The sequence below is a fragment of the Meleagris gallopavo genome, chromosome 2 (assembly GCF_905368555.1).
Source record: "Meleagris gallopavo chromosome 2, MGAL_WU_HG_1.1, whole genome shotgun sequence".
NCBI classification, from domain to species: domain Eukaryota; kingdom Metazoa; phylum Chordata; class Aves; order Galliformes; family Phasianidae; genus Meleagris; species Meleagris gallopavo.
Window position 1 is genome coordinate 105,134,865 of NC_139405.1, and position 15,768 is coordinate 105,150,632.

Consider the following 15,768-nt stretch of genomic DNA (forward strand, 5'->3'; position numbering starts at 1 on the left):
AGCAGAAGGCTGGAGGTAGGGGCACGGAGGACAGGTTCATGTGGGTGAGCCAAACATATGTGCTGAGAGTGCTGAGCTGTGCGGGGTGTAGGAGGCACAGTGGGGAGGCAGAGGTTTGGGAGAGGGAACATCAGAGGTGCTGAAATGGGGAAGGTGGGATCCAGCCAACAGCAGGGTGAAGGTGGTCAGAGGCAGGCAAAGAAAGTGATGTCAGCAGCTGCGTTTCGTGCGGCTACTCCTGTATCCTGCAGCTGTTCATTAGAAATTCTGTTTATGCCACAGGGAGTTTTGGAGTCTCTGAAGCTGACACAGTTTTAATAGACAAAGACATTTTGAGTGCAGCACATCTGCTCTGGGATGCTAAGGAACAGCCTCCATGCTGCAGTGCCATTGGTGGAAGCGTTTCATCATGCTGTTTTTATTTTAAGACCTCTTCTCGCTTTTATCCTAAAAAGTAATTTTTGAGGTCAAAAGAAGTGCTGCGTCTGCTCATTAGGTTTGCAGCCATGTAGCAGTCTTGTCTTACTGCTCCTGATATCCCCAAGTTCCCAGCTTTGAAAGTGTGCAGAATTACTTTCACTTTGAAGGATCCCAAAGCGTTTCAGAGAAAGGGCCCAGCTCAGAGGTGCAGGAGTTGGGTAAGGAATGTGCAGCATAATATGTGGGGATGGAGAACATCTCAGTGTGAGTGGGGAATCACATCTGTGCTCCTGGGGTGTGGAGGGCTGGTGATGCCTCTTGAGCTGTGGGCATGAGCTGGAAACCACAAGAGTCCAAATAACATATCAGAGTTACGTATGGCAGGAATTTGATAAAACTAGGGAGTTTTGCCATTAAGGAGTTGTTTTTTCTTTTTCTCACCAAAACCAAAAACTTTCCAGTTTCAGATATGCAGAAAAGCTTAAAGAGCAGTGGTGAAGCTGCAGGGAAAGGGGAACCTCACTAGGAACCTCAGCACGAGCTGCAGGGTGCACTGATACAGAGCCACATTATTAAAAAGGTGGTGACTTGGTTAGATTTGATTTAGCAATTTATTTTCTAGGCAGACTCCATCTGACCCTTAGCTCCACTTTTATGACCTGTGGCTTGCCAAAGCCCATCTAATCTTGTGCAGTGATGGAGCCTTGCTTGTGCAGGTGTAAAGTTAATTCCTTCCTTCACCTCCAGCGATGGCCAAGTTCCTTCCATCCTTCTTCCCCTGATCTTTCTTAGACCTTCACTAGGCAGAACAGCTGCACAAGTGGGCTGCAACAGCCCTTTCTTACTGCACGTGTCCCCCAGTGGTCCTTGTCTTTCCATTCCTGACCATTTCTTCCCCTGTCCATTATGCAGCAGTCCTTGCTTTTCCCTGAATACGTGGCAGAGTGGGATGTCTTCCATCCTTCCTTTTTTGGGGTCTGGGTGGTAGTGTTCTCCAAACACACAGCTTGATTTGAGACTAGGCTTGCTGCTTGTGTTTCTTGCAAGCAAAGCAATGGGCACCACCAACAAACCAGCATGAAGCAGGCGTTAAATTAGCCAGCGTTTCAAACCCAAGCAACAACTCCGTTCTGTAAAAATTTAATTATCGTGCATTCTGCTAGTGCTTATCTTCCATCGTACACTTTTCTGTTGTTAATAACCTCGTTATGCACTCCCACAAGCTTCAGGCACCGTGTTTTGTTCTTTGCTTATTTTTAACATCCACATCTGCACATCCTACCCTGGATACGCACTGCCCAGGCTTCCATTGGCTGGGCTGCTAACATCTGCTCTGCAAGGATGCACGAAGCTGAGTGGTGCAGTCGATACATTGGAAGGAAGGAAAGCCATCCAGAAGGAGCTGGACAGGCTGCAGAAGTGGGCCCGTGAAAACCTAATGAGATTTATAAGGCCAAGTGCAGAGTGCAATCCCAGGTATTTATACAAACTGGAGGAAGATCTCCTGGAGAGCAGCCCTGCAGAGAAGGACTTGGGGGTCCTGGTGACGAGAAGCTGGACATGAGCCAGCAGTGTGTGCTTGCAGCCAGGAAGGCCAACTGTGTTCTGGGCTGCATTAAAAAAGGGGTGGCCAGCAGGGAGAGGGAGGTGATTGTTCCCCTTTGCTCAGCTCTTGTGAGGCCCCATCTGCAGTGCTGCGTCCAGGCCTGGGGCCCCCAGCACAGGAAGGACGTGGAGCTCTTGGAGCGGGTCCAGAGGAGGGCACTGAGATGGTCAGAGGGCTGGAGCACCTCTCCTGTGAGGAAAGGTTGAGGGAACTGGGCTTGTTTAGCTTGGAGAAGAGAAGGATCCAGGGAGACGTCATTGTGGCCTTCCAGTACTTGAAGGGAGCACAGAAACAGGAAGGGGAACGGCTGTTTGTGAGGGTGGATGGTGATAGGACAAGGGGGAATGGTGTTAAACTGAAACAGGGGAGGTTTAGATGAGATCTTAGGAGGAAGTTTTTCAGCCAGAGGGTGGTGAGGCACTGGAACAGCTTGCCCAAGGAGGCTGTGGATGCCCCATCCCTGCAGGCATTCAAGGCCAGGCTGGATGTGGCTCTGGGCAGCCTGGTCTGCTGGTTGGTGACCTGCACACAGCAGGGGGTTGGAACTGGATGAGTATTCTGGTCCTTTTCAACCCAGGCCATTCTATGATTCTATGATGGCCTCTCTGAGCTCCAGTCAACCTCCTGACTTCCTCTTTGCTAAGCACAGTTCCACTAAGTAGCATTTATTTATTTATTTATTTATTAAGCCATCATACCATTGCTGTCACTGGCAGAGGTCTTACTGTGAGGTCAGTCCTGGTGGCATCCCTTTATTTCAGGTGGGGGGGTTCATGCATGGCAGTGTCTTTACAGCCAGAAGCTGTGGAATGCATTGCTTTCAGCCAGCACTTGGGCACTGTGCACCAGTGACATGGCTGGGCTGTGCTTTTGGGAGCTCTCAGCTCCCCTGAGCAAAGGAAAGGGCAGAATATCTTTGTTGGTCCCTTCCAACTCAGGATATTCCATGAATAGATCTGTTTTTGTCCCATTGCTGCATTTAAACTCAGTAATCCTACCCTGGGATGAGGACAGGATGGCAGGTTTTGTTGGCAGTGTGACTTCTCCAGTTCAGTTTCTCTGAACAGTGCATTTCCATTCTCCTATCTGAACAAATGTATGTGGGTATATGTAGTTCCAGGTCTACCCATGCAGAAGTGCCACCAGTGTGACAAAGGTAGCTCAAGGAGGAAAGATTTAAATTGGATATCAGGCGGAAGTTCTTTATATGAGAGTGGTGAGGTGCTGGAACAGCTGCCCAGAGAGGCTGTGGATGCCCCGTCCATCCCTGGAGGTGTTGAAGGCCAAGTTGGATGGGGCCCTGGCAGCCTGGGCTGCTCTGAAATGTGGAGGTTGGTGGCCCTGCGTGTGGCAGGGGGTTGGAGCTTCATGATCCTTGAGGTCCCTTCCAACCCTAGCCACTCTATGATTCTAAGGCAGCATGACTGGGATGCTGGCAGAGTTCAAACAAGCCCGGTGGAGGTGGTGGCACAGTCATTTGGTGACATCTTTCTCCTGAAACCTCTGCAGGCAGCAAAGATACTTCACTCGTTGGACCGCTGTTCCTGCTGCGTTATCCACCTGTGAATGCACTAGAAAGGCATTTAATGTCCCTTGCCTAATTGGGAATGTGTGACTGGAGTGTCTGGTATTGAGAAACGGGTTTGTTACCCACAGGGACCCTATTTGAATCGAGCTGAAATTAATAGAGTGCTGGCAATAGTTGTGTTTGTGCATCTGAATTTCTCGTTTGCCTCGTAATGAACTGTGTCGGATAAGAATCTGCCTGCTGTATAAATATGGGTGATTACAGCGCGTCGGGTAATTTAGTTATTTGGCATGATTGATCAGGCTGTCTGAAACAGAGCGGTCTCCACTTCTGTGGCGATGAAACAATCTCCAAAAAGTGCAGTAGGCCATCAGCTTGCTGCTGGGCTGCCCGCCCCGTGCATCAGAGGCCTCTCTGGGAGAAGGGAAGAGGCTGCTGAGAGATGTGTATGGCAGCACGGATAGAAGTGGGGAGACCTCCTTCAGAGCCCTTCTGTGGAGATGCTGCCTCCACCCTGCATGCAAAAAATGGGACAACTTTACAAAATTTCCTTTGGGATGGGATGTGGCCCTCCCTGCTGAGTGAGGTGATGTTAAATACTGTGTTTCTGTGCTTTTCAGGCAATATTGCCTTTTTCTTATAACTTAACCAGGATGAAGAAGTTGAAAATTGTGCTTAATTACAACTTGAAGCATTTCTATTTGAGATCAGGAGCCTGAATTCCATTGTGTGCTTGTTTGCTGCCAAGGAGGCAGCACTGGTGGTGTTCAGGGAGGTGAGAGAGGCTTTTATTTCAGCCCTGGGGAAAATAAAGTGCCGCAGCTACCTGGGGCTCAAAGCCACAGTGAATCCTGAGTGCTGGAGCTGTCTCACAGCCAGCATTGGGAACAGCTGCCCATTCCTCCTGCCTGCAGCTCACCTCTGTGTGCTTCTCTCTGAAGAGCCCGGCTCTTCGCTGTGGTTTTACCTCCAGACAGTTCCTGTTCATTCATTGCTTCAAGGTAAAAGCAGAAATAGCCTTCTCCTCCTCCCACACCTAATTTATCCCTTTCAGCAACAAAGAAACAAAAAACAAAATAGTAGCCATGCAACTACTCCTCATGCAGGTTGTGCATGTGATGGAGCAAGGTAGCTGCTTCCTCAGTTTGCTTCCCAGGTGCCCAAAAATCTTTTATAACTTTATAAGTGGGAGCAGAGAAAGCAGTACAACACCAGCCACTCTGACTGCCTGTATTTACCAGGTTCCTTGTAAAGCTCTGCCCTGTGATTTCTTGCTCAGAGACTGGGAAGTTGAAGAGCTTTGTGTTCAGGTTGTTCTGCCGTTCAGTGCTGCAGAACATAAAAGGATTCACTTGTAAGCTGTGTACTTCTTTGTAGAGAGAAGTGCTCGTGTGCAGCCTGCAAGAATACATAAAACAATACTCCTGCTTTACTACCGGAAAACAACACTAAATAATAAATCTAAGAACTAAAAGCTCTATATGTAAAGTAGATTGCACAATGCATTATGCAAAAAGCAGGAAGGTCCTGGAGAAGGAAAGCAGTGGAAGAAGGCAGGCTGGAAGGTGGACTGTTTTTCAGACTGGACAGTTAGATATGTATTGAATCCTGAGCTGGCACAGGCTCTGTAGTGACCTTGGACAAGTTGTCATGCAGTAGGTTTGGTTGGAGAGGACCTGCTGGAAGTCTCCGAGCCTGAGTTGTGAATGTCTTTTTGCCCCCTATCAAAGGGACTAGCTTTGTTGAAGCAGGTAGTGGCTGTGTACTTGTTCCTTCTGCTGATGCTGGGGCCCTGGAAGATTTGACTGGGGGGGGATTTGGGATTGCAAGGAATCATTAGTAGGAGCCGTAACCCTTTTGGTCCTTCTTTCCTTTCCCAGCTGTCCGCCACACTTATCCCAGCTCTCCCTCTCCTTTTCTTCATTTCCTTCCTGTGATGATGACCTTGAGACAACAACACTTGGTTTTACTTACACATCTTGGTTCTCTTCTGGGGTTCATTTTCCCCATTCATCAGTCATAAGCTCTCAAAAGCATCAGCTGAAGTACAAGCCAGGCTATTTTGTGGGGACTTGCCTGTTGGGGTTAGTTGGCTGTTGATTCTTCTTCCAGATTTTCTTGCCCTTTCCACTTAGAACTGGAAATTGCTTTTGGGGAAGTCTGATCCTGAACCTGGGGCTCCACGACCAACATCAAGGAGTTCCACACAGGGTTAGAAAGCTACTCTCCAGGGATTTTTGTCCTTGAGTGCCACTTCTGAACTACTCCAAATACCTCTATCTAAATCCCTGTGTTTTCTGTTTAGGTTGCATTTCTTTCCTTTATGCAGATCAGCTGCAGTGTCTTTCTGCCTCCAGACACTACAATGCCTCCAAACACCATGTAAGAGCCTGGTGAAGTGGCTGAGCTAAAATCCAGCATCAAGGAACCCTGTGCCTGTGGTTTGGCTTCCCTTTTGTGAATATAAGGGGAATACAGCAAGTTATTATGGATTACTTCCTGGAGAGGACACTGAGGGGTTCTCTGGGAGTATTTGCCCAGAACCACTTTGCTGTGTGCAGGGAACATGACTGGAAGCAGGTTTGGCTCCACACAGAGGCAGGAACTTTTCTTGGTTGGGATAAAAGCTTTATAAAGCAGAGGGTGCAGTTTATCCCCTAAATGTAGAGATTACAAGATCTTTTACTGGTTATGTGTTGCAGCTCTGATCTTTGCCTAGGAGTATTTCTCTGTACCTGTGAGCTCCTGAGATGCTACAAATCCCCAGTGATGATCCTTTAGGCTGCAGCACGCAAAGCATTTCAGAGTGAATTTTCCATCTGCTGCTTTTAAAGATTTGTTCTCAAACATACCTTAAAGCACGCACCTAATAGATTTACTTTCCTTGTTCAATTGCTGGAGGAAAATCCTCTAAATGCTCCTGTTCCAAAAGTGATTGGAGATTTGGAGTGTAATCCTATTCTTTATTAGAATTAGGAAGTTGAAAGCTATCGTTGCTGGAGGGCTGTTTTGTGTTCATTTCTTTTCCGTTTCACTGGAAACGTTCTTCCTTGTTGCCAAGAAAGGAGGGTGGCAATGTGCTGTATCTTCTTGCTTTAGCAGAAAGATAATGGTTTACCCTTTTTACTGCTGTAAAAAAAATGTGATTTTTATTTGATTTCATTTTTAGTGCTGGTGAAAAAGGGATTTGGCAATAGGAACTGTCTGTTCGAGTCAGAGGAAAGAAGCAAAGAAGCCACTAACACAGCACCCTGACTTTCACAGTTCATCAGGAGGGAACCTGCATGACAGAGGTGGGTACCAAGGTTCATCCTCAAAGAGAGCCCCAGCACAGGGGGATGTTTCTGGTGACAGCATTGCAGTGATAACTCTGCAGGCTTATCAGCGGGACAGGAGGAGACTGAGGATGAATAGAGGTGCACACAGAGTCTGGGAGCTCTGACGTAGGATCCCTGTAGGTTTTCCACCTGGGTTTCTTGTTGCAGTCATTTGTACCTGTGTCACCATACTCTGCATGGTGATCTACCTCTAGGTATGTTCTGGAGGAATGTGAGTTTAAAGTTTCCACTCTCTTCTCAGGTACGCTGACAAGGAGACAATATTTCATATTATATGGGAAGATGGACAGAAGGAGGGACAAATAGGAGGGGCAGGATTGCTCATGTGTCTGCAGAAGGGCTTTCGTTACTGAGCACTTGCAGAGCCATGGGGGCAATGACTTTCACTAGCACCCAGCCTGGCTCATTCTGCTAGAAATGCAAAAAGCAGAACCCCAAATATTCCTGTAACTACATTGGCACAGAGAAACACCCACTGCGAAAATATCCCTGGATTTGAACAAAGATGTGGCAGCATGCATGAACAGCAGTTTAGTTTTGCAGCCCTGTGCTGTGGGAGAAGGAACTGCAGCGTGCAAGCATGTCATGCCAAAGAAGTCGGTCAGATTGGCATTTGGGAAGAGGCTGTGGTAATTATTGAGTTTCTGATTTCCCAAGAGCTCTTCTTTGCCTCTTTTTTTGTGTATGTAATTAGCTCTATAAGGCAGCAGCGTTGTGTTAAAATGTCAACAGGAGTTTCTCAGTGTGGGACTCAGTTGGGATTAAATAGTGCTTGGAAGGGAGAACCCAGCAACTGATACCTTTCTCTTCCTCCCAAACATCTTTTTGGGAGCTATGGAAATCAGCAATCTTTTTCACCAGGGCAGCTTATTCCTTTTAAATAAAACACTGAAGTCTCCTTTAGTAAAACAGCAGATTGAGTTTTTACTTCGTTATTAGGACTTAAAAAAAATAAATTAAAAGCGCTGTGTTACAACCCCAGGCTCTCTCTAGTTGATGAGGAATGAAGTCTTTGTAATGAAGAACAGTCAGAAAGAGTGTCTAAAGTGCTTTCTTTATCACCAGCACGTATTTCATACTGATAGTCAATACTTCTAACTGATCCCACGCCATGCATGTTGCATTTCATATCCCTCTGCAGCCTCCTCCGCTCTCTCCTGTGTGGTTTTTTCTGAGCTGACAGCAGAGTTCATTTGTCAGCTTCAGGTTTCTGAGCACACAGATTGTTTAAATTCACAGCCCTCGTTTTTAGGCCAGGAGGATAAAGTTTGTTGTGTGCCTACTGAAGGAGCGGGAGCAGAGGAGCCACTGGAAGGATTAGATGGCAGAACAGCTGCAGAGGATCATGTGTGGGGCGATGGCCTGGATTTAGCTTTCCAAGGACACCAGTTGCCATTTTAGGGAGTCCACTTTGCCACTTCATTGCTGTTTGGAGCTTGTAAATAGGCAGTGCTGCTAAAATGGAACAAGGTTTAGATGCAGTCTAAACTGATGGTCTTTGGGGCTGCCAAAGTGGGGCCATGTTTTTCTCTGGCCAGTCAGAAGAAGCACATGCACACACCTCCTCTGCCATTTTTTGGTCACATTTGTGTTCCCTTGTTCCTGTATTGTCTCAGCACCATGCAGGATTTAACTGTGTTCACCCCAGTGTCATCCCCAAAGAAGAAACAGCGGACCTTGTTTTCCCGTGCATACCTTGAAGTTGAGCTGTTTCTTAGCTTTGCAGGTGTTCCAGTGAGCATGTGCTTTGGCTTTTCTCTCAGAAGCGTTAATAGAGCAACTCTCATCTCCTGGCCAGCTGTTTGCAGACAAGTGTTTGCAATTCTAGGATCTTTGCAACCCCTTTGAGACAGCGTTGAAATTGCAGGGACTGACCGACTGCATGCAGGGACAGTACCAACAAGAGCTTCCTTTCCTGAGAAGAGCTTAAAAATAAAATACAGGCTTTAAAACCTTTTTTTTTTTTTTTTGCCTCCCTCAGTCAGCTGCTTTGTACACTGGTGCATGCTAAAACCCTTCTGTTGTATAGCAGCGGTCCCAGCGGCACAATGCAAGCGTGCTGCTACTGCCAGGGCTTCCCGTGTCTGACTGACAGCCTCGTGCAGAAGAGCTGGGGATTTACATTCATCACCAGCCACTCTCAGCCCAGGCAAATGGAGGATGCTGTACAGAGAAGAGCATTAAAATGTTCTGCCAAGAGAGCCCAAGCCTCCCCCATCTGCCCTCACTGACAGCGCTGCCAAGGTCTGAGAAAGCTGATTTTGCCTTTTCCTGACTTTTTAGTCCTTTTATCCTCCTGGCTTTCTGAGATTTACACCAGTGTCGTTTGCCAGGCAATGTGATGAATTTAAAAGCTGCTCTAATTTTTAACTACTGTGCATCTCCCACTTGCAGGTCCAGTTTGGGGGAGGATTCTCATTTAGTCTACAGCATTACATTACCACAAACAAATCGCCTTGTAACAAAACAGACCTAGGAGCTGTGCACTGTTAGCCCACTTGCTTCCCTTTAGTTACCATTTTTTTCTGCTTAAAATCAAATGTTCACTTCGTTTTTCCAATACATTTGTGTACTATGCTGAAATTTATTCATTCTCTGCTTCTTTAAGGTGAGCTTCTGTTTTGCTTTAGCCCTCTCGTACCTGCAATTTGCGTCCCTGTCTTCTTTCTGCCGATTCTCAAATGAGTAAATGAGAGGAGTATGAATGAGAGTTTTAGTGAAAAATGACCATCAGCAATGTAGATGACTTTCCTCTAATTAAAAATTGAAGTGGAAATGAATAAGCTTCTCATGAGGCTGTGCAGGACAGTGCTGTACAGCCCAGCACTGCATTCATCAGTGATATGGGAATTCCCATGTATGAAAGAATATCCCAGAAACGTGGGTACCTTGAATGATGCTAATTAAAAGGCAGGGAGAATTTCTTATAGCAGCACGTGCATGTGGCCGAGTGCTGAATGTGTCAGATCCCTGTGTTTTAAGGCCTTGGTGGGTTTTATGCCCTTGCTGCTAGTTCAGAGCCTTAGCCAGGCACTGTAGACAGGCACCTTTTTCCAGTCTTGGCCAGAAGTTTTCTCCCATGTGCAGTGAGCCTGCAGAGATGTCATAGCCAACACTGAGTATGTGGTCTTTAAACTTTCTGTCGCAACGAATCAAAATTTTCCTGCAGGAAAGGAAAGGAAAACAATTTGTCTAAAAATTCCTTATCAGCTCTAGTCATTAGAGCAGAACAAGAGTGATTATGCTCAGTTATGCAGCATGAATTTACAGCTCTGCTGTGTCTCAGAATCACATGCCATTAAGAGGGGGGTGGAGAGAGCAGGGGTACATTGATATCCCCACTTAGTACAGAAGGGGGTAGGGACCTGCAGATGTTAGGCAGCTTCTCCAAGGCTTCACAGCAAGACAGTGGGTGAAGTAGGAAACCAGGGGCTGTGATTTTCTGATCTGGCCACTGAAGCGTGCAACCTTAATGAAAAACAGAGTGCTCAGAGAAGGCCACGTGTCCGGACCTAATGAATCCCATCACTTTCTCAGATTTACTGCTGTTAGCCCCAGAGGTGCTAAACATGCACAAAGGTTGCTCTTTTGTAGAGAGGACAGCTGGTTTTAAAAACTAGCAGTGTCTCAGGTCGCTGTGGGGCCGTTTTGTTTGCGTTGTCTGAATATGTGATTGTTCTCTTGTAGGAACAGCAGAGCATCAGCCACACAGCAGTGATGAGCCCGACGTTGGTACGAGTCTCTTCTGGCTCGTTCTCCACAATGGCTGGTGCCTCTGCATATTCATTGGATGATGATAATGCAGGATGTCGAGAGCAGCGGTAGAGTTTGCCTTGATCCCATCGTGCTTTTCCTCTGCTGGTGGAGTCTTTGAGTCACCATGAGAAGGCTGTGACACTTCCAGCAGGTTACCTGCAGACCACGGGTGGGCAGAGCGTGGGCAACGTCAAGTCCAACCGAGGAGCCGTTGTCACAACAAGATGAAATTCCCGTTTTATTGGCTTCTCATTAAGCAGGCACAGTAACGTTTCTTTGTAGAGACTTGCTATCCAAACTCTTTTGGTTATGGCTACTGATCCAACGTGACTGGGCATGCGGTGACTGTTGAACTCATGACTGGATATACGATGTTGCGAAATGGGGGAGTGGGGAACGGAGGCCAGCCGTGGTTGTTGAGGTGGTCCAGTCGGATCCGGCTTACCTGGCTGAGTTTCATCCTCTTTGTCATCCTTGTCTTTTTTCCCCTTATCGGGCACTACTACCTGACGACCATCGATGACGCAGATGATGCCGGCAAGCGCATCTTTGGCCCTCGGACTGGCAATGAGCTGTGCGAGGTGAAGCACGTGCAAGACCTGTGCCGCATCCGCGAGTCGGTCAGCGAGGAGCTGCTGCAGCTGGAGGCCAAGCGGCAAGAGCTCAACAGTGAGATTGCCAAGCTCAACTTGAAGATTGAGGCTTGCAAAAAGAGCATCGAGAATGCCAAGCAGGACCTGCTGCAGCTGAAGAACGTCATCAGCCAGACTGAGCATTTCTACAAAGAACTGATGGCTCAGAACCAGCCAAAGCTCTCCTTGCCAATCCGGCTGCTGCCAGACAAAGACGATGCGACCTTTCCCCTGCCAAAATCCAATCGGAACTGCAGGCTGCACAATTGTTTTGACTACTCGCGGTGCCCGCTGACATCTGGCTTTCCAGTCTATGTCTACAACAGTGACGATTACCCTTTTGGTAGTTCCTTAGACCCTTTAATTAAACAAGCCTTTGAGGCGACTGTCAGAACTAATGTTTATGTTACTGAGAATGCAAATATTGCTTGTGTGTATATAATTTTAGTGGGGGAAATGCAAGAGCCCGTAATGCCAAAACCTACTGAACTAGAGCAACAGTTGCACTCTTTGCCATACTGGAGGACTGATGGACATAACCATCTCATCATCAATTTGTCAAGGAAATCAGAAACTCAGAACTTTCTTTACAACATCAGCACGGGGCGTGCCATGCTTGCCCAGTCTACGTTTTATGATGTGCAGTATCGACCGGGGTTTGATATTGTGGTGTCACCTCTGGTCCATGCTATGTCTGAACCTAACTTCCTAGAAATCCCACCCCAGGTGCCAGTCAAGCGTAAATATCTGTTTAGTTTCCAGGGGGAGAAGATTGAGTCTCTCAGATCTAGCTTGCAAGAAGTTCGCTCTTTCGAAGAGGAGATAGAAGGCAACGCCCCGGCTGACTACGATGATCGCATTATCACCACCCTGAAGGCTGTTCAGGACAGCAAGCTGGACTTTGTTTTGGTGGAGTTCACATGTAAGAACCAGCCTAAGGCGAGTCTGCCCACTGAGTGGGCTCTGTGTGGAGAAAGGGACGACAGACTAGAGCTACTGAAGCTATCTACTTTTGCACTGATAATCACCCCTGGGGACACCCGGTTAGTGATCTCTGCTGGGTGTGCCATGAGACTGTTTGAGGCTCTGGAAGTCGGAGCCATCCCGGTGGTTCTTGGAGAGCAAGTCCAGCTACCCTACAACGACGTGATCCGGTGGAACGAGGCAGCCTTAGTCATACCAAAGCCACGTATCACAGAAGTGCACTTTCTTCTGAGAAGCATTTCTGACAACGATCTCCTTGCCATGAGGAGGCAGGGCCGCTTCTTGTGGGAGACTTACTTCTCCACCTCTGATAACGTGTTCAGCACAGTCTTAGCTATCATAAGGACTCGAATCCAAATCCCGGCTGCTCCTATCCGAGAAGAAACTGCAGTGGAGATTCCTCACCGATCTGGCAAAGCTGCCGGTACAGACCCCAACATGGCAGACAACGGCGACCTGGACTTAGGGCCTGTGGAAACAGAACCACCCTATGCATCTCCCAAATATCTCCGCAACTTCACCCTCACTGCAATGGACATCTATAGGAATTGGAATTCCGCTCCGGGGCCTTTTCACCTCTTTCCCTATACTCCCTTTGACCCTGTTTTGCCATCGGAAGCGAAGTTTTTAGGGTCTGGGACTGGATTTCGACCCATAGGTGGAGGAGCAGGCGGCTCTGGGAAGGAGTTCCAGGCTGCTTTGGGTGGCAACGTCCCCCGGGAGCAGTTCACAGTGGTGATGCTAACTTATGAGCGGGAGGAAGTTTTGATGAACTCCCTAGAAAGGCTCAATGGTCTCCCATACTTAAATAAAGTTGTGGTAGTGTGGAACTCTCCCAAGCTTCCCTCTGAGGATCTCTTATGGCCAGACATTGGTGTTCCAATCATGGTAAGAAAGATATTGATGTTATGGGCTCGCTTCCTGGTGGGGTTTGTGCGTTCAAGCTGGCTGTGGCAGCTCTGAAGTGCGTCAGTGCAGCTTAGTCATCTGGGACAGCATTCATCTTGCAGCCTTGGAGATGTCTGTACCTGATCTGGCCTCTTTATCTGTGGCAAAAAACAGGGAGATGAAAGGCATGACTCATCTGGCCCATTTAGGTGTTTGCATGAGAATGCTTTGGCTTGTCTTCTCCAAATGCTGGTTTGAAATTCAGGTGAGATGAACTGCTGTCATGAGAAATCAGTCTGCAGCCTTCTGCTTGTGCAATTCAGGACCTGATAGGTAGGAGTCTAAATGGTAAAAAATTGGGGTCTTTGCAGGTGTTGGGTATGTGGTGCTCTTGAAGCAATAAGTGTATGGAGCCTGATAGGAATCTCAGGGCTTAAAGCTAAGGGTTCCTTTTTATTGAAAATCTTTGCTTAGGAGTTGAAGTGTCACACTGTGAGGACAGGTGGCACTTTATAAATAGCTAAATAGGGACTGTTTCTCTGCTTTTCCGGATAAATCTTTCATGAAAACAAGAGAGGGACCAACTGAAGCTGTGCTGTGCAGGTGTTAAGGGCCTCAAAAGACATCTATCACTTTGTATTACAAGGGATGGGGAAACACGTAAGCCAAGGCCAGTGTGACTGTGAATGTCTGTGCTATAGAGGCTGCAGTGGGTTTGGGCTGGGTGTGGGCTGATTTCTTTCCCAGCCACACTGAAGAAGCAAGAGCTTCAAAGACAGATGTCCCTTCTGGTGCCCAATTACTCACTTGCATATTGGCTCTGTTACTTTTAGGAAATTCCTTCTCCCCAAATTAATATTAATTTCTTTATTTTAGGGCTCCTCTGTAATCTCAGCACTGTTATTGGTCAGTATTAAATGTAAATCTCCAACTGCACTCTTAGACAACAAGCATAACGCTTCTAATAAGAAGCAACGCTGTGTTGTTTGAATCCAGTCGTGTTTGGAGGACAAATGGAAGGATAATGCATTAGGAATTAGGGAAGGAAAAAATAAAAGGGGAGGATGGTATTTAAGTACGCAAACTGCGTGTGCTTTATGTGACAGGATGCTGCTAAACTTAATAGCAACGTGAGCTTTATGCTTCATGCAAAGAGATTCATTGATTTCATATTTTGTTTTATTATTATTGTGGTGAATAAATCCTTTTGCTCGCATTTAAAAAACCCTTATGGTCCAGGGACAATGAGGAGAGAAAATTGCTTGGATAATTGCAAAGTAATCTTTCACATTAGTCCTGTTGAATGCTTGAATTCTGTAAAATCTTTCCGTTGTGCCTGCTTAAAAACTCTGTGTTCCTTCAGAGCCGAAGCACAGGGATTGTTCTCTTTGGAGGAGCTAATGGGTGTTATTAGTGAAAGGAAAATATGTTTGGTGATGGACATTAATACTTTTTTTTTTTTCCCCTCTGCTCTCATTTGTACAAATACGGTGTTGGTGTCCCACTTGATTTTCAGGGACTTAGACACACGGACTGGCTGCATGCTTGGTTTGTATGCAGCCTGGAATGGTTCAGCGCCGTTTGGCTCAAGAGAAGGAGATGTCTCCAGAAATGTCTATTTGGGGGTTTTGGATGGTAACTGTGCGTTTGTTGCCAAGTTCTGGAACTTGGCTGGAGCACAGCAAGCTTCGGTCAGGTCTTTATAGAACGAGCAATATTGCTCTGATGACAGGTGTGTTTTTTCTCCTGTTTTTCTAAATGCCATGTTTTCTGGGTCTCTGATAAGAGCCTTAACCCTTTGCAGTTTCCAGACATCCATCTCACTAACCTGTATATCCGCCTCCTGGTCTGCTTAAATCGTGCTAGCAGCCTGTAAGTACTCATCTATGTGGTGTTGTAGAATCACAGAATCACAAGGTGGCTTGGGTTGACAGGGGGCTTAGAGCCCAGCCAGCCCCAACCCCTGCCATAGGGACATCTCCCATAGACCAGGCTGCTGATGCTGAAAACAGCTGCAGGGCTGTGACTTTCGTTTTGTTGCAGGGAAAAAATGTCTTTTGATGGGGGAATATCCAATTCTCTCAGATCTTGAAGCAATGCTTTGTCCTTGTATAACAGCAATGCACCAGTGCAGAGCTTTGTGATTAAATACAAAGTTTAGAGGGAAGCTGGGGGGGAGAGACGTGGCTGAGGGCAGATTTGGAGCCCCACTGCGATGGAGGTGGCTGCAGGCACTGCCTGACTGTGATCCCAGAGCACAGCACCTGCAGCCAAGATGATTGAGGCTATTTGCAGTATAAAGAGACAAAGCCATGTGTGGATCATGGAAGAGCCCCTCAAAGCTTTGCCACCATTTGGCTCTAGCAGCAGGCTTGGTTGATGCTTGGAAGTGCTTGGTTGTGCTTGGGTGTAAAGAATCACCACTGTATGGTTTCCCTGCGGGGCTGGCAAGAGCAACGAGTGGGGCTCTGTTCAATCTCTGACACTTCGATGGGTAATCATGGAACCATAGAACAGCCTGGGTTGAAAAGGAGCACAATGCTCATTCAGTTCCAACCCCCTGCTATGTGCAGGGTTGCCAACCAGCAGACCAGGCTGCCCAGAGCCACATCCAGC

The 15,768-nt window shown here is 47.2% G+C and overlaps 1 protein-coding gene across 9 annotated transcripts in view; it reads left to right on the forward strand.

The window, feature by feature from the left end:
- The window catches only part of EXTL3 (exostosin like glycosyltransferase 3), a 136,245-nt gene that overhangs the window by 95,528 nt on the left and 24,949 nt on the right, over window positions 1–15,768 (forward strand). For all 9 annotated transcript variants that reach the window (XM_085218282.1, XM_085218278.1, XM_085218279.1 and 6 more), the window contains 2 exons: window positions 6,724–6,847; window positions 10,580–13,152. In XM_085218282.1, coding sequence (XP_085074408.1) covers window positions 11,005–13,152 — 2,148 coding nt within the window. In that variant the 5' untranslated portion in view covers window positions 6,724–6,847; window positions 10,580–11,004. The remainder of the gene's footprint in view (window positions 1–6,723; window positions 6,848–10,579; window positions 13,153–15,768) is intronic.